General features: G+C 43.9%; 1 protein-coding gene across 1 annotated transcript in view; it reads right to left on the bottom strand.

The window, feature by feature from the left end:
• limd1a (LIM domains containing 1a) overlaps positions 1-27,465 on the bottom strand; it is a 76,614-nt gene that overhangs the window by 17,550 nt on the left and 31,599 nt on the right. Inside the window, exons 2-5 of the mRNA XM_068001832.1 lie at positions 23,137-23,238; positions 8,223-8,290; positions 6,012-6,074; positions 3,606-3,736 (exon numbers count right to left, since the gene is read on the bottom strand). Of these exons, the coding sequence (XP_067857933.1) occupies positions 3,606-3,736; positions 6,012-6,074; positions 8,223-8,290; positions 23,137-23,238 (364 nt within the window). The remainder of the gene's footprint in view (positions 1-3,605; positions 3,737-6,011; positions 6,075-8,222; positions 8,291-23,136; positions 23,239-27,465) is intronic.

Raw genomic sequence — 27,465 nt, 5'->3', positions numbered from 1 at the left:
GCTGTAAATGGCAACAGCAGAACCATTACCAGCATCTACTGTCCGAATAAATGGGAACAGTGGTTATGATCTGAAATTATTGAAATCAGTGTTGAGTCCGAACGTTTGTAAAGTGCCTAATCGAAAGAGGTGCTGTTCCTCGAGCTTCATTGGAAAAGTGTAGGAGGCCAAGGACAGAGGGGTCAGAGTGGAAGTGGGACAGAGAATTATTGTATTACTATTTGTCAGTTTTTTTCAGATTGTGGGAATTTAAGTGAACTTCGTTTGTCATGTCTCCTGATACAGCCTATGGCCTTTATCAGTGTTGTAATTTCTATGTAATTCTGTGCTGCCTGTTGCCCTATTCCCATCACTGAATTACTTTCCCAAATATATGAACATAAGGCTATAGATGGCTTTAAGGGATTCCCTTAAATTCAATCTGTTATGGGAAAGGTAGCTAGAAATCATTCGCGACCCCAGGGGTTAGGGGTCAATGATAATATACTCAATGTTAGATAACATAAAGTGTATGCTCCAACTCAATGTGAGAAACACCATGGGAGATCTGCCAGTCTAAACAAGGATTGATTTACTGTACAAAAATTAACAGCGCTGCTTTCCATTAGTATCTGCAGAGTTGCCAAGATGCCAGCTGATTTCCAACCGTGCTCCGCTGAAAGTGATTAGTTTGATGCTGAAACATGAATAATCCAACTGAGAAGTTGTGGTGAGGGGGAGGGTGAGGGTGAGATTTCCTCTTCACTATTTCTAGTAAACTGCACAGGCATTCTGTAAACCCACGTTTACTAGTTCAGTAGATAGTAGAGATAATTTCCTCCCATGATGGCACAGCCACAGCAGTGACTAACAAATAAACCAGGCAGGAAGCAACTTGGAAACAAATCAACAAAATAAAGTCTCTCAGTTTAGGAGCTGGGAACAAGAGTGCTAAAATCAGCAGTTCTCTGTTTAAGTCAACAGCAGTCGAGAGGTATCTTGGCCAGTTCTTGCATACCTCCCAGTGGCTTATTATGGAACAGATCTGGTAGTGGTCCGACGCAAGGCAGCCTACCTGTACGATTTTCGGACAAGATGTTAAACCGAGGCCACGTCTGCCCGTTCAGGTGGACGTAATAGACTCCAAGGCATCAAAGAAGAGCAGGGGAGTTTTCCCTGGTATTCTTCAATCAACATCGCTAAAACGGGTTATCTGGTTATTTATCTCATCACTATTTGTGGGACCTGGCTGTGTGCAAATTGGCTGCCGTGTTTCCCTACATTAAAATAATAACTATACCTCAAAAAATACTTAATTGGCAGTAAATCTGATGCAGACAAGCCTGACATGTTTATGCAGCATGTCCTGTTGGATGATCAAGGCACTGAGCACTCAATGGTCTCCTAGGAGGAGATGCAAGGAACAAAAATATTTTTAAAAAAACAAGAATGGAAGGACTTTCAATAAATCATAATATGGAGAAAAAGACAGATGTGCTACAAAAATGTGTTAAATAGTTACTATTATAAAATAATACAAGGCTTTCGAGGCCTTATTCATAATTTCTTCTAAAAAATCCAGCTATTGTTTGCTTTGTATTTAATTCATTTGGAAATGGAAAAATAATTAAGTAATTTATTTGACGATGCTATTTTATGGTGTTTCAGAGGCTGGGCATTAAAACTTGACTTGCCCTGGCCTCCCAGTACCCCCCTGCCCATCCATTGGGAGCTACATCATACCTATCAGCCACTGAGAAACAGGCAGTCATAAGAGCACCGTATTCACAGCTGCTTTTATTTACTAAAAAGTGGCAGAATTAGACTTTTGAGGGAATGCTTTGATTTTTTTTTGAATATAAATGACACTAATGTTACAAAGCAGACATCTTGCAAGGCGATCTGACAACCTGCCATCCTGGTACGTTTGCTTGACTGAAATGGAGTAAAGGGAAGAATTTCTGTAAATGGCATTATCTAAAACCAAACTGAGCACAACAAAGAAGTAATAAACTGGGACTCATCCAGAGGGTAAATACTTAGCATTCCCCGTACTGACCCTGGCATTGAAGATCCCCTTTAATGGTCTGTATAATGGAAATTCTTCAACACTTTTAACATAAACTGACAACTATGATGCACAGCAGGCACCCGGATCACTTTTCTCCATGAAAAATGTTGGCAAGGACACCAGAGTTAATATCTCAAAGGGAGACAATTTGATAAAGAACAGTATCAAATGCCTTAATTGGTTAGATGTTTGAAAGGGTCCAGATGAGGACAGAAGAATGCCATTCATGATCTGGTTAAAAGTTTCTATGCAAAGCATGTCACTTATGTGTTAGTATAGGTTTAGGTCGCGTGATGCAGCAAGATTTGAGCAGCTCAATGCAGTATTTTTTTAAATCTTTATTCCTGCACTGCACCACCTGTTCAAAAATTGGAGAAGACTGGCACGGTATAGAAAAAAAAATAGGTGTGGGTTGATATAATTTACAGGTCTCCGCACACAAATCTGGCACAAAGGAACTGGCAGTTATGGTTGAATGCTGGGAGGCTGTTCTATGCATTTCGCACATGAACATCCCTCCCCACCAGTGTACAATGCTTTGCTATTCAGTCTTCATGACTTTCACCTGGTCTAAGTAGCATACGACAGCCCACCTGCCAGTCACTCCCATTATGTGAAAGTCTCGACTGCCCTTATTCTCAAGCATTCCTTGTATAAAATCACCCACAAGTTTTTGAAAATGATTTCAGCTTAATTGTAAAGTTAAAATGTATATAAAAACAGGTTCTCCGTTGATGGCTGGCAACCTGTTCACAGACTCCTTTTCTGAGGCAGAATGCTGACAGATGTTGTATTTTCCCCCCTCACCCCCCCAAGTCTCTACGCGAAAAAGGCTTATCAAGCTACTACTGCCCATGTTTTTGCCCATCTTCAACCCCCACCCTTCAGAAACCATACTAATCTTTCAAGTGAGAACAGGATCGTGCAGTGTGCAAACATAACTGGGGACTCGAGTTAAACATTAGGAAGTTTACAGCAAGATGGGAAGGTTACAGCACGGAAGGAGGCCATTCAGCCCACCGAGTCCGCTTCAGATGGAATTTTTTTCACCCGAAATAGAGTTGCATGGCAGGTTACCACAGTAGCCCATTGGAACCGACAGTATAAATGGTGTCAAGAGACAACAAGATGCACATCTGGAGATAAAAGGGATTGAAGAATATGGTGAAAGAAATATGATCGAAAAAGAAAAATTATACCGCATGTTTGGCAAAATGTCTTTTTTCTGTTCCTAAAAAGTTCTATCTATGCAGTGGTCAGGAACGAAGAGCAGCATTTGAGTGACTCTGAAAGATCCCTCCCTCCACCGTGGATGATCCAGCAATGTTGAAACTCACCCGTGTATGGAAAGTCCAAATGTGTAGCATAAGGCTCAGACATGTGTCTTCCAGTAGAGAGACCTACATGGTAGCATTGTAACTACCTGACCATCCCTCCCTGTACTTATTTGTAATCAGTGTAATGACAGAAGGAAACAGAGACTATGCTCATGTTGGCTGGATGAGAGGAGGTTACTTATCACAGTAGTCTAGCACTGAAAGATTGGTGCTCTTACTTGTGGTAGTCTCTGATGCAGTAGATCTTATTCTCCGTATCTACAGTGAATGGAACCCCATCCAGGCACTCATTGCAGATGACGCATCGGAAACATCCAGGGTGGTACGACTTGCCCAAGGCCTGCAGGATCTAACAGACAACATACGAGTGATGAGAAACAGACTGCAGTTTCTCAGCAGGAAAAAAAAAATGGAATTACTGCATTTTCCTTCTAGCACATGAAGCAGTCCTTTAAAATGACTGTTTCAAATGTGTTACATGTCACAATATTGTGCACCATCTGGTTTTCTGTACTTCGAGGAATCTTCTTCCATTAGGGAACCTACAATGGATCAGGCTCTGGCACAGTTCACGTCAAAATTCCATTTACAAAGAGGTCGTACTGTCTCCTTTTCTTCCTCTTTGGGAGTCTCCCTATTCTGAGAAACAGAGTAGTCAGGCACCCCGTTCCCAAGTGTTACAAGTTTCAGGTCTTGCCCGAGAGATTCTCTTAGGTATAGCAGTATTAGTCCTGCCGTAAGGGGTCTGAGCATGTTGCATTTAAGGGTGTGCTCATTCTGGCCAATATTTGACGATATAATAGCATTTCTCAGGGGTGCAATAGTATCCCCATGATCCAAAATGGATATTTGTGTCTTTAGCACATGCACCGCTTCATTCTCTCCAAAAGCAGACCAAGCAAATACTTGGTGAGGCAAGGCAAAAGAGGAATTATTAAGCTGCTTCATTTCACAATGAATGGACATACAGAGCAACAGTTATGATCAGATTCACTTAGTCCTTGTATAATAATACAAAATAATGAACGTACTATGCTTCCCCACGTTAGTGGGTTGCCTTGCATGACAAACAAAATAACTTTCAACTACTTCACTGCAGTCGAAACTTCAGGCTTTAATGGACCAGACGGTATTTGCAGCATTGTGTTTTGAGACCTGACTCCCAGTGTCTTTTTAAAAAAAAAAATCTCTTCCTTTCTGGCAGTGAACAGAGATTTCTGCTGTATCCTAACTCGCACCAAGTACCATTCACCCATCACCCCTGTGCTCGCTGACCTACATTGGCTCCCAGTCCGGGAATGCCTAGATTTTAAAATTCTCATCCTCGTTTTCAAATCCCTCCATGGTCTCTCCCCTCCCTATCTCTGTAACCTCCTCCAGCCCTACAACCCTCCGAGATCTCTGCCCTCCTCCAATTCTTGCCTCTTGCGCATTCCCGATTTTAATCGCTCCGCCGTTGGTGGCCGTGCCTTCAGCTGCCCAGGCCCCAGGCTCTGGTGTTCCCTCCCTAAACCACTAAGATGCTCCTTTAAACCTAACTCATTGACCAAGCTTTTGGTTACCTACCCTAAAATCGCCTTACGTGGCTCGGTATCAAATTTTGTTTGAAAATCGCTCCTGTGAAGCACCTTAGGATGTTTTACTATATTAAAGACGTTATATAAATGCAAGTTGTTGTTGTTCCCAACACAATGAGTGTAAGATGTTAACGAAGCCAAGACAGGCTAATGAATTGCTTATTATTTCCAGTCTATGGGAAACATCAAAGCTAACTCATTAGCATTTTAATGAGCCATCATCTCTGCCTTTTTAAAGCTTGTGTGAATATTGTATGCTTTAAAATGCATTTAAAAGTAATTCTTTTTCCAAAACCTCTGTGGAAGAATGGTCAAAACCTGTGTAAAAGGACACAGGTGGGTCTTCACTTGGCCCCTGCCAGTTCTTGAACCAGCCTCTAGGAAGTGAATAACAATGGGTCAAGATAATTGGAAACTATTCAGTGCCTCCCTGTAATGGATCTTACAACACCAGGTTATAGGAAGGATATACTTCCCTGACGAAGGAGAAGGCCGCCGAAAGCTTGTGATTTTTAAATAAAACAGTTGGACTATAACCTGGTGTTGTAAGATCCATTACATTTGTCAACCCCAGTCCATCACCGGCATCTCCACATCATCCCTGTAATGGCTCAGATCAGGATCTCTTTTGTTTGTGGAATTGTAGCTGTAAAGCTGACATGCTAATGCACTGCTGATGTATCCAACTCATATGATCTGAGCCCAGAAAACTCACATCAGAATCACACCTGACTCTCCACTTCTTAAATAATTTTAAAGCACCTCGCAAAATTCCTGTGTTAACCGTACCTGTGTACTAAATTTGTAGGTTTCAAGGTGAGTAAACACTGAAGAGGCTAAAGGCAGATATCGAATATCTGATCAGCTTCAAGAGAAATTCCACCTTAAAACAAACAAGCTGTAGCCTGGGGGAAGGGAAGGTAACCACAGTATTGAGACCGCAAGTTTCAAAAGCAAAGTCACAAAGTGCTCACCCCTGGAATGTAAAATCTCAATTACCAGGGGTATCATTCCCAGCAGAGAATGGAGTTATTCAGCCTTACTCACCATGTCCATTATCAAGTGCCCACAAGCAAAACACTTATCAGCAGATTGCTGGAAGCCAGAGTACTGTTGAGTAAGAGAGATAAAAATAAATTGCCGTTATTGACCTGTGCAATGACATCCTACACAGTGAGAACAAGATACGTCATTAGACTGTTTAAAAGTTTTAATCTCAAACCCGATTTTTTTTTAAAAAACAAAAAGGTATTAGGACTGATTTTAACTTGAAACAGGCAGACGTCCGGCCACCGGGAGAAGGGACGGGTGGTGGGTGGAACAAGACGGTTGCCCGCCAGTTCTTGCCGGTGTGAGGCCCGTGCCATTTTGAGCACCCGGACTTCTTTTACATGCCACTGGTAAACTACAGCCACCCCACTGCAACTCACCGGTTGTGACAGGCTGGCAATGGCCGGAGTTCACTTTGTGGCCCCATCTGAAGAAACATTGGATATTTCCTGTGCCGTTTTCTGAGTGTCCTTCTTTAAGAGCCAATGGTTAGGCTGCTCGCTGCCTGGTACAAATGAACGGAGCATGCGTGGCACACGCTCTGCACACTTGTACCTCAAAATTGCAATCGAGGTCCCATGCATGTTGTAGGACCCCAATTTTCACCTTACAAGTGGTCTTCTACCTGCCGACCACCACTGCAAATGTAACCCCGTTATTCAAGAAGGGAGGGAGAGAGAAAACATGGAACTACAGGCCAGTTAGCCTGACATCAGTCATCGGGGAAATGCTGGAATCCATTATTAAGGAAGTGGTAACAGGGCACTTAGAAAATCATAACATGATTAGACAGAGTCAACAAGGTTTTATGAAAGGGAAATCGTGTTTGACAAATTTATTAGAGTTTTTTTGAGGATATAACTAGCAGTGTAGATAAAGGGAACCAGTGGATGTCGTATATTTGGATTTTCAAAAGGCATTCGATAAGGCGCCACACAAGAGGTTGTCACTCAAGATAAGGGCTCATGGGGTTGGGGATAATATATTAGTATGGATAGAGGATTGGTGTAAAAGGACAGAGAACAGAGAGTAGGGACAAATGGGTCATTTTCAAGCTGGCAGGCTATAACTAGTGGGGTACTGAAAAGATCGGTGCTTGGGCCTCAGCTATTTACAACCTATATTAATGACTTAGATGAAGGGACCGAGTGTAATGTATCCAAGTTTGCTGACGATACAAAGCTAGGTGGGAAAGTAAGCTGTGAGGAGGACAAAGTCTCCAAAGGGATACAGACAGGTTAAGTGAGTGGGCAAGAAGGTGGCAGATGGAGTGTAATGTGGGGAAATGTGAGGTTATTAACTTTGATAGGAAGAATAGAGAAACAGAATATTTTTTAAATGGTGAGAAACTATTAAATATTGGTGTTCAGAGCGACTTGGGTGTCTTCGTACAAGAAACACAAAAAGTTAGTATGTAGTTACAGCAAGCTATTAGGAAGGCAAATGGCATGTTAGCCTTTATTGAAAGGGGGTTGGAGTACAAGAGTAAGGAAGTCTTACTACAGTTGTACAGGGCATTGGTGAGACCACACCTGGAGTACTGCGTACAGTTTTGGTCTCCTTATCTAAGGAAGGATATACTTCCCTTAGAGGCAGTGCAATGAAGGTTCACAAGATTAATTCCTGGACTGAGAGGGTTGTCCTATGAAGAGAGGTTGAACAGAATGGGCCTATACTCTCGAGTTTAGAAGAATGAGAGGTGGTCTCATTGAAACATATAAGATTATGAGGGGGATTGACAGGGTAGATGCTGAGAGGTTGTTTCCCCTGGCTAGAGAGTGTAGAACTAGGGGGCATAATCGCAGGATAGGGGGGTCGGCCATTCAAGACTGAGATGAGGAGGAATTTCTTCACTCAGGAGGGTTGTGAATCTTTGGAATTCTCTATCCCAGAGGGCTGTGGATGCTCAGTTGTTGAATATATTCAAGGCTGAGACAGATAGACTTTTGGACTATAAGGGAATCAAGGGATATGGGAATCGGGCGGGAAAATGGAGTTGAAGTCAAAGATCAGCTATGACCTGATTGAATGGTGGTGCAGGCTCGAGGGGCCGTATAGCCTCCTCCTGCTCCTATTTCTTATGTTCTCAATAGCATCGATGACATGACTGGGTAGACTCAACGTGCCAGTCCTCACTGAATATACAGAGTGGAAGGGACTTGTTGAGCACAAGTTAGTACCAAGCTACCACATGGAAATAAGACTCACCAGAAAATCCTCTTCACAGTATACTCTTCCATTGACAAAGTAGAAAGCTTTCCCTCGCAATCTTCTACCTATGGAGAACAGTGAAATAAAAGGGATCAGTGATAAAAAGAAAAAGAAAACACAAATGCTGGGTATCTGAAATAAAAACAAAGGGCTAGGAATGCACAGTAGATTGATCAGCATCTGAAAGAGAAAGATAGGTTTACATTCTGGGGGAAAAGGCACTTCATCGGAAAAGGCACTTCATCAGAAAAGGCAGAGTCAGGCTTGAGATGGATGGGACAGGCTTACTCAGAAGAGTTTTTACAGTAAGGTTTCGATTTCATCCAGTTTTAGGAGAGTGGCCACTCGTCCGTTTATATACCACTATGGTCTGCTGGAGGCTCCTGTGGATGGAAATCAACATGTCAAGATGCTCACAACTAGAGGAGCCAATGATTTAAACCTATAATAGGCCAAGACCATCAGAATACACGTCCTTTTAAAAAAAAACTGTGCTCTGTGCTGTTCGTCTCATTCTTGTTTTTGCAATAAAAATGTTCATTGAAGTGTAGCGCATGTACTGATTGATTGTGGGTGTTCCAGTTTAAGTTTCCGTCTGATGCACAATTTGGAATGCTGCTTGACACAAAGGAAGTCCTTACTACAAATATTTCTCTTTTGGCACCAGGTCTCTTGCTCCCAAGCTTCTGATGGTTTCAGCTTTGCAGTTGTTTTCAACACTGAGCTGGCTCCAAACGTTTATTGAGGCAGGATGGAGATACCAGGCTCAGTGGAAGGTCGTAAGAACCAGGACAATCTGGGTCTCTCCTACCGCCAGTACACTGGAGATGGTCCTCTATATTAGTGAGCACGGCATTCAGGGGGAGACCCACATGTTTGTGATCAGTTGCAGTCGAGTAAAGTAAAAAAAACACATTCAGGGAAACTTAGTCCCCGCATAGAAATGATCAAAAAAAGAGAATAAGTAGTAGATTAGAGTTCAAATGCACACATTCATAAATAACTTGTGAGCAGGGAAATAAGTACACTATTGTAGAAAATATTCCATTTATTTCTCTGTTTGCAAGCTAATTCAAATGAAATGCAGCCAATATGAAAAAGCAGAGGGAGAGACAGCAGGAAGGAGGGAAGCAGAGTCTCTGGGACTTGCTCTTCTATATTCAATGCAAAGTAGCCCTAAAGTACACACTTAGTTTTATGTTTGTACACGGAATATTGGCAGCATGTACATTCAGGGAAATGCTTCATAGGGGAGCACTTGGACTCCTAGGCTGCATCGGTATTTACTCTACCCATGTTTCTTTAGGTGGGGAAAGGGAAATCAAGGTAAAAGTAAGCAATGAAAGGACAGAACAGGAGATAAAGAAATGTAAATATATGCTGGCTTCATAAAGGATTACCAACAATAACAACTAGCATTTATAATAGTGCCTTTAATGTAATAAAACATCCCAAGGCATTCAAAAAGGGAGAGATTGAATCTCAAGCTGTGACATTCAGAAAAGAACAAAGGCACAGTTGAAAACATGACATTGTGAGGAGACATTTAAAAAGGTGGGAGAAGGAGCAAGGGCAAGCAATTTAAGGTCAGAGAGCAGGGCCAACGTGACTGAGGGTTCGACCACTGATGATGGAGTTGGGGGGTGGGAGGCACTGCACAAGTGGCCAGAGTCAGAGAACCAAAGGGCATGGTTGTGTTGTAGGGCTGGAGAGAGGAGTGAAGTCATGGAGGGATTTGTAAATGAGAACAAGGATTTTGAATTTGATGTGCTGGCGGCCAGGGAGGTTGGCAACATCAGGGATGATAGGCAAGTGGAACAGGCTGCAATAGTGGAATTTTGGACAAGTTTTTTTTTTATTATTCATTCTCAGCATGTGGGTGTCGCTGGTACGGCCAGCATTGTTTGCCCATCCCTAGTTGTCCTCGGGAAGGTGATAGTAAGCCTTTTTCTTGAACCGCTGCAGTCCACATGGTGAAGATACTCCCACAATTGTATGGGACAGGCTGGATGGGCCAGAGAGTCCACCACTGTCCGTACGTTCATTCGTATATACATAAACCAACTTGATTTATTAAAATCCAAAATATTTTATATTCTGAGAATATTAAATCAATACCAATTTTAAAACAGCACTTAGTAATGTGCAACGGGTTTCTTATGTTAAACTTTTATTGTGACAAGTGATGCCATTAAGATCTTTCATGAAAACTAGTAGAATGGAAATGTGGGTGCTCAGTCTCCAACAGCAGTGTGTGGGTCACTCAATTTCCAGTAATACTTGTAAAATGTTACTTTTATTGGATGCTAAATATGATGTAGCTTTCCTAAAAAGATGAGTTTTCATTTTCTATATATTATGCTAAAATCACTAACAGATCTATATAGATATATTAATAAAAATCTTATGCCTTCACACACTTTCTATCTGTACAATTTGACTTCCTGATATGTTTTTGTCACACTTTTTGTGTCAACTTTTTCCATTATAAATTCTTATGTCCACATTTATGATGTGTTTTGTTATGTAAATTCATTACTGTGGTTGTGCAATCTGGCCATCGGGTTCCCATAAATCGCTCAAAATGATTTCTAAAAATGTTTTCATTTCAGAACCCTCAGTAACCAGAATCTCTAATGTCCAAAGTAATGGTTTAAGCAAAATTTAAAAATTATATAATTCTCAATCACATGATTAAATGTATCCAATCAAATTATCTTGTGTGTCTTTCAATATCTTTATTCAGGTTTTTACTCGAAGGCCTTAGCATCTCCCAAAAGCCTGGGTTTGGACTTGATATTTTTCCCCGGGTGCTGTGATTTCCCAGGATGCACCAGTACCAGTCAGCTGTACTGATTTGGAGGGGGGGAGGGGAGGGGGGAGAAAGAACAGAAGAAGGTAAGAGAAAGAAAAAAAGAAAGCTGACTTTCTTCGGTTCATATTAGCGCAACTAAAAAACACCAGTTGAACATTGAAGCTAACTGATTATACCCTCAAGATTCTGAAAATGCTCGCTGTGAATGATGGAAACAGGATACATTCCACATAACTCTCAGCTGAGGCTGTCCTTTGATACACAAAGTCAGGCTCCCAATTGGCCAACAGTGTCATTACTATTTTTAAACCAAAAAAGAACAGCTAATCTTAGTTGTAGCCAACGACAGCAACTTCTTTCACATCCTTTGTGCCAACATTCCAAATTTGTTGGGGGGGATTTGATGTTTCAAAAAAATGCAGCTGCCTGCACACACTACATGGATGGGTGGAATGTAAAATGACAGTCTCCAGCATGTTAAAGAACATGTTTCAGCCAGTAAAATGAAGAATGTATCAATTTATGATTAATATTATCATGATTATTTTTCTCACATTTTGTCCCTGACCATTCGGCTTATCTCCCTCTATGGTTGAAAAAGTCAATTCATTGTATTCTTGTGCTGAACTGAAACAGTTTCCTTTCCTATGGCAGTGGCCCAAATTTCTGTCGGCCGAACAGTGCACGCCCAGCATGAGTCAGCTAGGAGTGCAGCAGAGGGGGTGGAAAAACAGGCAGGACCTGGATATACTGATCCTGGCCCAGGCTGAGAGTTTCCACCTGGCCTGTTTGGGGGGTGTGGGACTCCCTCCAATTTTCTCCTCCTTGCTGTGCAAAATTGCCTGGCAAGCACTATGCACCTTGCCCCCAACTACAAAAGTGAGATCAGATACTCAGAGCAAAGCACTGAATCACGGAGAATAATCTTGCCTCCAAGCCATAGCAGGTTGGAAGGTAGATAGGCTCTAGCCACCTGAAACACTTAAAACCCTAGTCATTTGATTACATTTTGATATTGAAGGATGGTTGGAGGAGGATGCAGACATATTATCAGAGTGTTCAAAAGATTATAGCACATTACAGCATTATTGTGATTGCTTTACCACCATCCAGTCCTTGGGCTATTCACAGCCTGGAGTAGAGGGGACTGTCTTGGTTTATAATTGACAAGATTTTAATTCAGTGATCAGCCAAGCACAACAAGAAAGAGCTAAAGAAGTAGTCAAGCCATTAATTAATACAACAATCCTTGATGCTCCTATCCATCATAGTCACTACCAAGCTTTTCCATGCTGGCACTCTATTGCAGGTGATACGCAGAGCCATAGATATCCTGAGGAACATTACAACAGCAATGGAAGTCCTAATTCCTCCATCCAAGCTATTTAACTAAGTCAATGGGTTGCTGTTTAAGTACAGTTATGCAAATAGATACTCAGACTAAAACTAACATTGGATTTCCTTCAGTACCATATCCTTCAGAGCACCAAACCAAAGTCTTCTGCTACTGCACAAAGACGTTGTGTTAAATTTGAGTGGGGAACTTTTATAAATAGAATTCTGCTGCTCTTTAGGGTAATTGAATGTGTTGAGTGTTTCAGGAAAGTTAGCTGTGCAAACTCAAAATTCTCCAGACCAGCTCATGCAATCCTCAGCAGCCAATTATTCCATTCAATATTGTCCCACCAACAAAATCAGCATCCCTATGCCAAATAATAATGACATTCCGCCAACACCTGATCTGCCTCCTGCACCCCACCAACCACCAATGCTGTTATCTCCAGTGAAGTCAAATCCATCCCATGATTAAAAATCACACCCAGCCCTCCCCCATAAAATCACAATTATGTGGTCTTATGAAATCAAATAAGATAAGTTTGATTAAGATAAGTCGCGCCAGACAAGTGCCAGGCAATGATCATCTCCAACAAGAGAGAGTCTAACCACCTCCCCTTGACATTCAACGGCATTACCATCGCTGAATCCCCCACAATCAACATACTGGGGATCACCATTGACCAGAAACTTAACTGCACCAGCCACATAAATACTGTGGCTACAAGAGCAGGTCAGAGGCTGGGTATTCTGTGGCGAGTGACTCACCTCCTGACTCCCCAAAGCTTTTCCACCATCTACAAGGCACAAGTCAAGAGTGTGATGGAATACTCTCCACTTGCCTGGATGAGTGCAGCTCCAACAACACTCAAGAAGCTCGACACCATCCAGGACAAAGCAGCCCACTTGATTGGCACTCCATCCACCACCCTAAACATTCACTCCCTTCACCACTGGTGCACAGTGGCTGCAGTGTGTACCATCCACAGGATGCACTGCAGCAACTCGCCAAGGCTTCTTCGACAGCACCTCCCAAACCCGCGACCTCTACCACCTAGAAGGTCAAGGGCAGCAGGCACATTGGAACAACACCACCTGCACGTTCCCCTCCAAGTCACACACCATCCCGACTTGGAAATATATCGCCGTTCCTTCATCGCCGCTGGGTCAAAATCCTGGAACTCCCTTCCTAACAGCACTGTGGGAGAACCTTCACCACACGGACTGCAGGGGTTCAAGAAGGCGGCTCACCACCACCTTCTCAAGGGCAATTAGGGATGGGCAATAAATGCTGGCCTCGCCAGTGACGCCCACATCCCATGAACGAATAAAAAAAAGTTGCATCTACCACCAAAAGCTAATATTCACCAACACAATGCTGAAACCAGAGCAATACACCTAAATGTAAGAAATAAGCAAGATCGATACAGGTCAATCTTAGCTCATCCTTCCTGAAAGATCCTACATTCTCTTTCCCCCCACCCCATTATCTAATTGTACCTTAAATATGGGTTTTTGCCTCCCCTACTTTACCTGGAAACCAAATCTTTTGTTGATCACTATTTGTGTGAGGAAGAACTGATTATCAGTCTGAAATTTGACTTTTACTAGTTTAAACCTGTACTTTTTTTAAAATCGTTGTCACAGTTTAGTTTGAAGTAATGTTCTAGGTCTACCTTTTCGATACCATTTACTATCCTGTATGTCCCTTCAGATCACTTCGGACGCATTTCCTTCGAAGGCTGAAAAGTCCAAGTTTTGCCAGTATTTTCTATAGCCCTCTGATGTTAGGGACCAGCCTTGTGGTCCTTTTCTAAACTGTCTACAGAGATTAAATGGCTCCTTTCTGTCTTATGACCAGAACTGACACAGCTGATCAAGGTATGCCTGACCACAGCACTATACAATTAAGCACGACTTGCTCTGTGTTGTACTTTACTGTTCTGGGTATAGTTCAACATCCTATTTGCTTTGTCGATTGATGTTCTGCACTGGATGGACATGTCGAGGATTGAGTCGAAGATCCCCGGATCGTTCTATTTCTTCCTAAGCTATTTCAAGACAATTCATGGAGTACAGTGAAACCTGTACAAACTCACACTCCCAAAAAACAGACACTTGTTGACAGTTGTCCCAAATAACTTACATTGTAACAGATACAAACTGCACCTTGAAACCATAGAGACTCGCAAATTACCTTCAATGCACCAAGTCCGTTTACAACTTGAAACATGAGACACGCTGATAAGTACAAGGCAGCAGCGGAAAGAAAATGGCTTTTGTGGAATGGAAATCTCTTTACCCAGCATCCATTGAGTGGTTTCTCTGCCACTATCTCTGGGATTGAATACTTGCACGGATCTATCCCAGGCATAGAGCGGTTTCTCTGCTACTGATGCTGGGTAAGGAGCTCCCCATTCCACAAAAGCCGGGAACTGTACCGGGCAACATCACATCAGGTACTGATTAGCTGCTAACACAACTTTCCCACCCCACCTCCCCAGCAAACATTAGCAGCTGCAGCACACGGAGGGAGGGTGTCCCAGACAGGGGTCTGAAGGACATTAAACACTCCTAATTTGTCTGGGATCTCCTAGGCTCTCCGGCCCTACAGCAGCCAACTCGCCCTGTGCCGGCTGCCAAAGTAGCAGATCCCAGGATCACGACATCCCTCCCTCAATGGAAAAGGACCCCAGGATGGCAATGAATTGGGAAACCCAGTGAACAGAAAATGAACTGAAATCACATCCTGCTGGCAGGGCTCCAGAATTAGGAACGATCCCTGGTGTTGGCGAAAAAAAAGGAACGTTGCAGGAGATACAGCCAATCCCGGAATATTTGGTTCATCCGGTTTACAGTACGTACAATGACCATTTTGAAATTAAGGACACATGTGGTGTCCCTAATTTACTGGTTTCAATGTACTTATATTAACCATTTCCTTCCTATGTGCACTACTTTACAATTGTTTGTATTTAATTTCAACTACCATTATGCTGCCAACTTACCTTTTTGTCCAACTCACTTTGCAGTTCCTGTGCTGCCTTCTTAGTCAACTTTCTCTATTATAGTATCTGTAAACTTGACTAGTTTGCATCAAGTTTCTCAATCCAAGTCATTGATTTAAAATTGGAAACAACAGGAGTCATAAAACTGATCCCTGGGACACCCCACTCAGCAACCCCCCCCCCCCCCATCCTGACCCATCTCCTCAAAGAAGTAGGCACCCCTTCCTACTTTTCAGCCAATTGCTTATCAATTCCCGTGTGTATCTTAATCCCCACTGGTTTAAGCTTAACTAGAAACATTTTATGTGCGGCCTTATCAAATACCTTTTCAGATCACAAGAAAAAAAAAGTTCAGAAGACACTAATGTACGATTGTTCAGCACTGCATTCAAATTCCAGGCAAGCGTTGGTGGCTGGACAAACTCTTTAATTTTACAGGCATAGAATCTTCCATTACAGAAGGAGACCATTCAGCCCACCTTGCCTGTGCCGGCTCTTGGAAAGAGGTATCCAATTAGCTCCTCTCCCCTGCTCCTTCCCATAGCCCTGAAAAATTTATCTTTTCAAGTATTTATCCAATTCCCCTTACTACTGAATCTGCTTCCACCACTCTTTCAGGCAGTGCATTCCAGATCGTAACAACTTACTGCGTTAAAAAAAAACTCATCTCTCTCCCTCCCCCCCCCCCCCCCCCCCCCGTTATTTTGATAATTATCTTAAATCTGTGTCCTCTGTTTATCGACCCTCCTGCCAGTACAAACAGTTTCTCCCTATCTACTCTATCAAAAGCCTTCAAGAATTTGGTAGTCATTGGGTGTTCAACTTCAATTCAATTTCCCACCGTAGCTATGTGATGTGCTGTGATAGCTGCCATTTGAACTGTGAGCAGGTTGGCAGACCCTGATTTATTAGCGTCTGGAAGTGACGTTCAGAATGTCAAACCCTAAAAGGGTTTAATCATGATTTTGGCCCAAATGAACAAATATTTCACACTCATTGTTTGGCCTCTATCCTAAAAGCCTTTGACAAGGTGCAAATAAAATCTCTACCATTTAAAACCTTTAAAGGCCTCTTCAAAACCTATATTTTGAATGTACCCTCAGTCACCTTTGCCAATTTTTTTTACTACCGCTCAGCATCTGGTCTCTATGTGAAATGGTTATACACTAAAAGGCACTGTATAAATGCAAAAAGTTGAAAAGAGAAAACCTCTTTTTTTGAGTCAGTCTGATCCCCTAAAGCTAAACAACAACGTTCATTTATACAGCGCTTTTAACGTAGTAAAACGTCCCAAGGTGCTTCACAGGAGCGTTATCAAACAAAATTTGACACCGAGCCAGATAAGGAGATATTAGGTCAGGTGACCAAAAGGTTAATCAAAGAGGTAGGTTTTAAGCAGCTTCTTAAAAAAGGAGAGAGAGGTAGAGAGGCATGACCAAGAACAGCAACTACAACTAGTATTTGTACAGCACCCTTACATATGGAAATGCCTCAAAATTCCTATCAAGGCAGAAAGAGAAAGGAGGGAGTTAAATAGGCAATGCAGTTTTGGGGGGAAAGTTCCAAAGAGTAGGGGTGTAATGACTGAAAGATTATCCTCCAATGGTTCAGTGGAGGGAATAGGGGACAAGCAACAATCCAAAATCAGAATCTATTTTAGGAAGAAGGGAATAAACTAGGTAACTATATCCTGTCAACTTAAATGGGTAGTGGGTAAGCTTCTAGGCCATAACACAGCATAAAATGTATATTCTCTTAGAAAGACATGGATCAATTAAGGACACCCAGCATAGATTTGTAAAAGGTAATTGTGTCTGACAAATTTAATAGAGTTCTTTGAGGAAACAGATGAATGTACTGATAAAGGAAATGCAGAGGCTGTTGCATAGATGGATTTTCAAAAGATGTTTGTCACATAGAAAGCTTGTTCATAAAATTAAGTCACACGATATTAAAGAGAATGTGGCAACATGGATAAGAAATTGGCTAAAGGTTTGAAACGGAAGGTAGTGGTTCATGTTTTTTCGGACTAGAGGGATGTGAACAGCAGTGTCCTCCAGAGACTAGTGTTTGGACCGTTGCAAATTATCTGCACTCGGCTAAGAGAAGAATATAAAAATTTGCAGACTATGTAAAAATAGGGAGCATGGTTAACAAGTGACTTCTGGAAGACACCAGATAGGTTAGTAGATTGGCCAGAGACATTGGATAAAATTTAATGCGTTATACACTTAAGGAGCGCAGCAATCATTCCAGCCCAAAGCAGCGGAGGACTGGGTTACAAATGTCAAGAATTCTCTCACATAACCCATATTTATCCAACTATAAATGTTTGATTGTCATCTCCCTAACTTACAATCTAGCAACCTATGAGTATGATCAAGCCTTCATCTCCAAGTATCCCCCACATGCTGCACTTCTGATTATGTGCACATGGTGAGCAAAGTTCACATACTTTCCCACTGGATATTGGGGGGGCGGGGAGGGGGGGGGGGGGGGTGGAAGAGAATAGGGCTTTGAATCACCGTGGACCATTTTTATGCTGCCCCTAGCGGCGGCGGACCTGATCGGGAGCAGAGGAGAGAGACCGAGAGCGGGGATAAAAGAGCGGCGGACCGAGGCCCGAGAACAGAGTGGCGGCAGACCTGATCGGGAGCAGAGGAGAGACCCCGAGAGCGGGGATAAAAGAGCGGCGGCCCCAGGCCCGAGAACAGAGTGGCGGCAGACCTGATCGGGAGCAGAGGAGAGAGACCGAGAGCGGGGATAAAAGAGCGGCGGACCGAGGCCCGAGACCAGAGCGGTGGTGGACCTGATCGGGAGCAGAGGAGAGAGACCGAGAGCGGGGATAAAAGAGCGGCGGCCCCAGGCCCGAGACCAGAGCGGCGGCGGACCTGAGCGGGAGCAGAGGAGAGAGACCGAGAGCGGGGATAAAAGAGCGGCGGCCCCAGCCCCGAGACCAGAGCGGCGGCGGACCTGATCGGGAGCAGAGGAGAGAGACCGAGAGCGGGGATAAAAGAGCGGCGGCCCCAGCCCCGAGACCAGAGCGGCGGCGGACCTGATCGGATCAAAAACAACAACAGAAAACCAAGGAGTGACGTCACAGGACAGCAGGTAAGTGATTGGTTGGTGAGTATTACTGTTTTTTTTCTTCTCTAAATTAGGGCATTGGTTTAAACTAAGAGCTGGGAAACTAAGCAGCTTTTATAGCAGGTCGTTTTTTTTTAGTGAACCTAGGTCCCTGGTATAGTTAACATTTTCAAATTTCAACGTAATTTAAAAGGGGTAACTAAGCTAAGGCAAATCATGGCAGCAGACCTCGCCCCCGTGATATGCCCCTCCTGCAAGATGTGGGAAGTCATGGACACTACCAGTGTCCCTGCCGACCATGTGTGCAGGAAGTGTGTCCACCTGCAGCTACTGACCGATCGTATCTCGGAGCTGGAGCTGCGGGTGGACTCACTGTGGAGCATCCGCGATGCAGAGAAACTCGTGGACAGCACGTTTAACGAGTTGGTCACACCGCAGGTAAAGGGTATACAGGCAGGAAGTGAATGGGTGACCACCAGGAAGAGTAAGAGGTGCAGGCAGGTAGTGCAGGGGTCCCCTGTGGCCATCCCCCTCTCAAACAGGTATACCGTTTTGGATACTGTTGTGGGAGATGGCTCACCAGGGGAAGGTGGCAGCGGCCAGGTTCATGGCACCGTGGCTGGCTCTGCTGCACAGGAGGGCAGGAAAAAGAGTGGCAGAGCTATAGTGATAGGGGACTCGATTGTAAGGGGAACAGACAGGCGTTTCTGCGGACGCAACCGAGACTCCAGGATGGTATGTTGCCTCCCTGGTGCAAGGGTCAGGGATGTCTCGGAGCGGCTGCAGGACATTCTGGAGGGGGAGGGTGAACAGCCAGTTGTCGTGGTGCATATAGGTACCAACGATATAGGTAAAAAACGGGATGAGGTCCTACAAGCTGAATTTAGGGAGTTAGGAGTTAAACTAAAAAGTAGGACCTCAAAGGTAGTAATCTCAGGATTGCTACCAGTGCCACGGGCTAGTCAGAGTAGGAATGACAGGATAGCTAGGATGAATACGTGGCTTGAGAGATGGTGCAAGAGGGAGGGATTCAAATTCGTGGGACATTGGAACCGGTTCTGGGGGAGGTGGGACCAGTACAAATTGGACGGTCTGCATCTGGGCAGGACTGGAACCAATGTCCTAGGGGGAGTGTTTGCTAGTGCTGTTGGGGAGGGTTTAAACTAAAGTGGCAGGGGGATGGGAATCGATGCAGGAAGTCAGTGGGAAGTAAAGTGGTGACAGAAACAAAAGGCAGCAAGGGAGAGTGTACAAAACATGACCGGACAAATGGTCTGAGAAAGCACGGCAAAGACCAAGGGAAGTCTAGATTAAACTGCATTTATTTCAATGCAAGAAGTCTGATGGGCAAGGCAGATGAACTCAGGGCATGGATGGGTACATGGGACTGGGATGTTATAGCTATTACTGAAACATGGCTAAGGGAGGGGCAGGACTGGCAGCTAAATATTCCAGGGTACAGATGCTATAGGAAAGATAGAGCAGGAGGTAAGAGAGGAGGGGGAGTTGCGTTCTTGATTAGGGAGAACATCACGGCAGTAGTGAGAGAGGATATATCCGAGGGTTCGCCCACGGAGTCGATATGGGTAGAACTGAAAAATAAGAAGGGAGAGATCACGTTGATAGGATTGTACTACAGACCCCCAAATAGTCAACGGGAAATTGAGGAACAAATATGTAAGGAGATTACAGACAGCTGCAAGAAAAAAAGGGTGGTAATAGTAGGGGACTTTAACTTTCCCAACATTGACTGGGACAGCCATAGCATGAGGGGCTTGGATGGAGAGAAATTTGTTGAGTGTATTCAGGAGGAATTTCTCATTCAGTATGTGGATGGCCCGACTAGAGAGGGGGCAAAACTTGACCTCCTCTTGGGAAATAAGGAAGGGCAGGTGACAGAAGTGTTAGTGAGGGATCACTTTGGGACCAGTGATCATAATTCCATTAGTTTTAAGATAGCTATGGAGAATGATAGGTCTGGCCCAAAAGTTAAAATTCTAAATTGGGGAAAGGCCAATTTTGATGGTATTGGACAGGAACTTTCAGAAGTTGATTGGGAGAGTCTGTTAGCAGGCAAAGGGACGACTGGTAAGTGGGAGTCCTTCAAGAATGTGTTAACCAGGGTTCAGGGTAAGCACATTCCTTATAAAGTGAAGGGCAAGGCTGGTAGAAGTAGGGAACCTTGGATGACTCGGGAGATTGAGGCCCAAGTCAGAAAGAAGAAGGAGGCATATGACATGCATAGGCAGCTGGGATCAAGTGGATCCCTTGAAGAGTATAGAGATTGCCGGAGTAGAGTTAAGAGAGAAATCAGGAGGGCAAAAAGGGGACATGAGATTGCTTTGGCAGATAAGGCAAAGGTGAATCCAAAGAGCTTCTACAAATACATAAAGGGCAAAAGAGTAACTAGGGAGAAAGTAGGGCCTCTGAAGGATCAACAAGGTCATCTATGTGCGGAACCACAAGAGATGGGTGAGATCCTAAATGAATATTTCGCATCGGTATTTACGGTTGAGAAAGGCATGGATGTTAGGGAACTTGGGGAAATAAATAGTGATGTCTTGAGGAGTGTACATATTACAGAGAGGGAGGTGCTGGAAGTCTTAACGCGCATCAAGGTAGATAAATCTCCGGGACCTGATGAAATGTATCCCAGGACGTTATGGGAGGTTAGGGAGGAAATTGCGGGTCCCCTAGCAGAGATATTTGAATCATCCACCGCTACAGGTGAGGTGCCTGAAGATTGGAGGGTAGCAAATGTTGTGCCTTTGTTTAAGAAGGGCGGCAGGGAAAAGCCTGGGAACTACAGACCGGTGAGCCTGACATCTGTAGTGGGTAAGTTGTGAGAGGGTATTCTGAGAGACAGGATCTGCAGGCATTTGGAGAGGCAGGGACTAATTAGGAACAGTCAGCATGGTTTTGTGAGAGGAAAATCATGTCTCATGAATTGTGATTGAGTTTTTTGAAGGGGTAACCAAGAAGATAGATGAGGGCTGTGCAGTAGACGTGGTCTACATGGACTTTAGCAAAGCCTTTGACAAGGTACCGCATGGTAGGTTGTTACATAAGGTTAAATCTCACGGGATCCAAGGTGAGGTAGCCAATTGGATACAACATTGGCTTGATGACAGAAGACAGAGGGTGGTTGTAGAGGGTTGTTTTTCAAATTGGAGGCCTGTGACCAGCGGTGTGCCTCAGGGATCGGTGCTGGGTCCGCTGTTATTTGTTATTTATATTAATGATTTGGATGAGAATTTAGGAGGCATGGTTAGTAAGTTTGCAGATGACACCAAGATTGGTGGCATCGTGGACAGTGAAGAAGGTTATCTAGGATTGCAACGGGATCTTGATAAATTGGGCCAGTGGGCCGATGAATGGCAGATGGAGTTTAATTTAGATAAATGTGAGGTGATGCATTTTGGGAGATCGAATCGGGCCAGGACCTACTCCGTTAATGGTAGGGCGTTGGGGAGAGTTATAGAACAAAGAGATCTAGGAGTACAGGTTCATAGCTCCTTGAAAGTGGAGTCACAGGTGGAGAGGGTGGTGAAGAAGGCATTCAGCTTGCTTGGTTTCATTGGTCAGAACATTGAATACAGGAGTTGGGATGTCTTGTTGAAGTTGTACAAGACATTAGTTAGGCCACACTTGGAATACTGTGTACAGTTCTGGTCACCCTATTATAGAAAGGATATTATTAAACTAGAAAGAGTGCAGAAAGGATTTACTAGGATGCTGCCGGGACTTGATGGTTTGACTTATAGGGAGAGGTTAGATAGACTGGGACTTTTTTTCCCTGGAGAGTAGGAGGTTGAGGGGTGATCTTATAGAAGTCTATAAAATAATGAGGGGCATAGATAAGGTAGATAGTCAAAATCTTTTCCCAAAGGTAGGGGAGTCTATAACGAGGGGACATAGATTTAAGGTGAGAGGGGAGAGATACAAAAGGGTCCAGAGGGGCAATTTTTTCACTCAAAGGGTGGTGAGTGTCTGGAACGAGCTGCCAGAGGCAGTAGTAGAGGCGGGTACAATTTTGTCTTTTAAAAAGCATTTGGACAGTTACATGGGTAAGATGGGTATAGAGGGATATGGGCCAAGTGCAGGCAATTGGGACTAGCTTAGTGGTATAAACTGGGCGACATGGACATGTTGGGCCGAAGGGCCTGTTTCCATGTTGTAAACTTCTATGATTCTAGTGACCTGTTTCACAGAAAGGTACTGGCGGAGACCTGGGAGTAAGTCATCCAACCAGTCCTCCCAGCAATGTGTGGAGACACCTAAAAGAGGAGAAAAAAAACAAAATAAACTAAAACATAGTCACCATGGCAAAAAAACATAAAGGAAAATAAATGCAGCAAAAAGAAAACATAAATTACCATGGCAATGACCAAACAAAAACCCTGATGCTCAACATGGATGAACACCAGTCATCATACACTGAGAACTTTCATATGCTGCTATGTAAATCCTCATTTAAGCATCACACTATGGAGGAACTCAACTTGTTCTATCAATATGCATTACATACCACCACAGGAATCAAATTTAGAAGAAAGGAGAGGACGTTGTGATGCATAATTAATACAAGATCAATTGCCAAACAAATATCACCCTGCCCATGCCTGGGCAGACAATCAGAATACAGAGTTGCTGAAGTGTTACTTACTGCAGGCGCTACAAGTGAAGCAGGCATCGTGGTACAGATTTCCCATGGCTTGGCATGCCTGGTGTGCTCCATATACTGCTTTGGTGCATTTCACACATGTTCCTAGAAGAAAATTAACATTAAACGCTTGAGTTAGTTGCTGGAGGAATTTCAAAACCATGAATGTACAACAGTCATAAAACCGCCCATTACATAAAGGACTACATTAAAAAAAATGTCCCACTTCAAGGGGGATTGCTGGCAGCAGTGGAGAACTTTCGACACAGTATCACATGGAAATGACCAAATATTTTTGCACAATGATATTTCAAAACAAATTATATCAGGTTGTGTGTTTCACAAGCAACGGAAAAAAGTTTGCTAGATACTTCGGAAATGACAGAAGTTCGTTCAAACTCCCCTATGGTACATACACAGCATTATACTCATTTTACTGAGTATTAGAACCACAAAACAATGATACGCCTGACCTGAGTGCTTCTGACATTGATATGCAAAATAGGAAGTGTTCTGTTCCCCAGTCCCAATGTCCCTCACCAAGAGCACAAAATTCACACAAAAAAGGTCAAGAATATAAATCAATATCCTCCAGAATAAGGATCTGTACCTCTAATCATCCAGTACTGCACTGGAGAATCAAACTGGATAAAACACTATACAGTGCCAGGGTGAAGTAGTGGTAGTGGAGGGCGTAATTTGAGGTGATGTATTAAGAGTATCACACATGAAATGTATTGGCACAACAATGAAGCGTTTTGCTACTAATACATCAATGGAGAAAAAGGATGTTGACCTGTGCACTTTAGGATCAAGCACTCACTGATTCTGCTTGCCACTGGTATTGGCAGGGCTTGAAACGGTGCTCTCACTGGACACAAAATATCATGTTCTCTCAGAAGTGCGGCACAGGACTCAAACAAATATTTCTCTTCTTGCCAGGTAGATTACTTAAAGTTAACTGAGAGAAGTACTTTGATTTGAAGGTGCTGCTCTCTGTAAAAACTGTTCAATAACCAGAGCTTGAAAACACCAATTACACAACACAATGACACAGAGAAAGAATTACAATTTCAAGTAAAGTGAAGAACAAAAAGTTACGTTCAACAAGTAATGTTGTTATTTAGAAGATATGCCATCACCAGTTTTCTAATGCTGCCCACAATGTTTTGCAACACAGATATATGTTTGATTTTTTTCTGAATTATGCCCTTTCACCACCCTCAGACGATAACACACCATTTCATCTTTTTAAAAAAAACAATGTCACCTCAAGAAGATCATCAACTTGCAGAGCTAAGCTGCTGATTCGCTGTGCACATTTCTAAACACAACGTAGTCCTTGAATGAAGAGCAAGTAGGTCTGATATAATGTGGTACAATGATTCCCGATCCCATCACAGCTACAAAGAATTTCAGTCAAGTGTAATAGGAGGTGGGTGACATTTTCACACTATGATCACTTGGACTATGAAAAACGATACAACTATAAATTCTCAAAAGCAAATACAACAGATGCTGGAAATCTGAAATAAAAACAGAAAATGCTGGAAATACTCAGCAAGTCAGGCAGCATCTGTGGAGAAAGAAACAGAGTTAACGTTTCAGGTCGAAGACCCTTCGTCAGAACTGGAAGAAGTAGTTGAAGATTAAACCGTTTTTCAGCAAGTACAGAACCAGGCAAAGAGGGGTGATGGGGAGGGAGGATAGGGTGGAGGGCAGGGGTGATTAAATGACAAAAGGCATGATGGTGCAAGACAAGGAGGATAGGTAATGGGACAAGTAAAGAAACAAAAGATGTGTTTGGAGGAGCTGTAAATACTTAAGAAAAGACATACTTGCTCTCGAGGCAGTACAAAGAAGGTTCACTCGGTTAATCCCGGGGATGAGGGGGTGGACATATGAGGAGAGGTTGAGTAGATTGGGACTCTACTCATTGGAGTTCAGAAGAATGAGAGGCGATCTTATTGAAACATATAAGATTGTGAAGGGGCTTGATCGGGTGGATGCGGTAAGGATATTCCCAAGGATGGGTGAAACTAGAACTAAGGGGCATAATCTTAGAATAAGGGGCTGCTCTTTCAAAACTGAGATGAGGAGAAACTTCTTCACTCAAAGGGTAGTAGGTCTGTGGAATTTGCTGCCCCAGGAAGCTGTGGAAGCTACATCATTAAATAAATTTAAAACAGAAATAGACATTTTCCTAGAAGTAAAGGGAATTAGGGGTTACGGGGAGCGGGCAGGAAATTGGTCATGAATTTAGATTTGAGATTAGGATCAGATCAGCCATGATCTTATTGAATGGCGGAGCAGGCTCGAGGGGCCGATTGGCCTACTCCTGCTCCTATTTCTTATGTTCTTATGTAAATGGCCACATCAGAACCATTACCAGCACCAGCTGTCTGAGAAAACGGGAGCAGTGATTATGATCTGAAATTACCGAAATCAATGTTGAATCCACAGGGTTGTAAAGTGCCTAATCGAAAGATGAGGTGCTGTTCCTTGAGCTTCCACTGAGCTTCACTGGAACAGTGCAAGAGGCTGAGGACGGGGAGGTCAGAGTGGGAGCGTGACAGGGAATTAAAATGGCAAGCGACCGGCAGGTCAGGGTCATGCTTGTGGACTGAGTGGAGGTGCTCAGCAAAGCGATCACCCAATCTGCATTTGGTCTCCCCAGTGTGGAGGAGACCATGTTGTGTGTAGCAGATACAGTATACTAAATTGAAAGAGGCATTAGTAAATCGCTGTTTCATCTGAAAGGAGTGTTTGGGGCCCTGGACGGTGGGAAGGGAGGTGGTGAAAGAGCAAAGTGTTGCATCTCCTGCACTCACACGGGTGCCGTGGGGAGGAGAGCAGGTGCTGGAAGAGTGGACCAGGGTGTTAGAATGGTCCCTTCAGAATGCTGAAAGGGGAGGGGAAGATGTGCTTGGTGGTCGCATCGCACTGAAGGTGGAGGAAAATGATACGTTGAATGTGGAGGCTGGTGGGGTGGAAGGTGAGGGCAGTGGGGACCCTATCATGGTTCTGGGAGTGAGGGGAAGGGGCAAGCAGAAGTGCGGGAAATAGGACGGACACGGTCAAGGGTCCTGTCAACTACAGTGGAGAGGATTCCTCAGCTGAGGAAAAAGGAAGACATATCGGAAGCACTGGTGTGGAAGGTGGCATCATCAGAACAGATGCGACGGAGACGGAGAAACTGGGAGAAGGGAATTATAAATTCTGACCTTCCAAAATTGTGCTGTGTCTGGAGAAAGCACTTAGCTATTTGACTTGATGGCAGGAGTCATTTGAGGTAACTACACTTTCAAACAGCTCAATCACACCCTCAGCTCCACCTTTGATACCCTTGACCCCAGTAAAACCCTAACTCTCTCCCACCCCGGTCACTCCCCCAGTACGGCCCTCATCTTCGTCCCCTTAAGTCCAAGGGGCGCAGACTTGACTGTATATGGTGCACAACTGGTTTAGCCATTCATTGCCAGATCTGTCTGGACCACATTATGCACTGTCTCCTTAAAATCTATCGGGCCCTGCTCTCTTCTGCCAAAGCTGTTCACTGCTCCAGGATCATCGTGGAATGCAAAGATAACCCTGGGCTTGTTTTCTCCACTACCAACCATCTCCTTAAACCCCTCTCCCTTGCCCCTCCACCAAGTGCAAGGTGCTTATGACAAAGGAGTCCACCAAATTGAGACCATCCATTCGGCTGCCTCTGCCCCATCTCTCCCTTCCTCTTGCCCACCAAGACAAGCTTCCCCTAAGATTCCCCACAGCTCCAGCCCTGAACTCACATCTTTCTCCAGTTTCTCTCAGATTGCCCCTCATGCCCTCTCTGAGCTCATCTTTTCATGAGTCCCACCTCCTGCTCTCACTACCCTATTCTCACTAAACTGTTGACAACCACGTTCCCTTCCTGGACCCCGTGCTAGCTGATATTGTACATGGTTCCCTCGCCTCAGGTACTGTCCCCATCCCTTCCAAATCTGGCGGCATCACATCCTCCTCAAAAAACCCACCCTTGACCCCCTCTGTCCTTGCTAACTACTGCCCCATCTCCAACCTCCCTTTCCAAAGTCCTTGAACATGTTGTCGCCTCCTAAATCGGTGCCCATCTTTCCCGCAGCTCCACAAGTGAACCCCTCCAATCAGGTTTCCGCTCCTGCCGCACTGAAACAGCCCTTATCAAAGTCACAAATGACATCCACTATGACTGTGACCATGGTGCACTTCTCCTCTTCACCCTTTGAACACAGGAACAGGAATAGGCATTTTAGCCCCTCGAGCCAGTTCCATCTTTCAATGAGACCATGGCTGATCTGTGACCTAACTCCA

This window comes from Heptranchias perlo, chromosome 2 (assembly GCF_035084215.1).
Source record: "Heptranchias perlo isolate sHepPer1 chromosome 2, sHepPer1.hap1, whole genome shotgun sequence".
NCBI lineage: Eukaryota > Metazoa > Chordata > Chondrichthyes > Hexanchiformes > Hexanchidae > Heptranchias > Heptranchias perlo.
The sequence above is the reverse complement of the archived record's forward strand: the minus strand, read 5'-3'. Positions and strand labels throughout refer to the sequence as shown.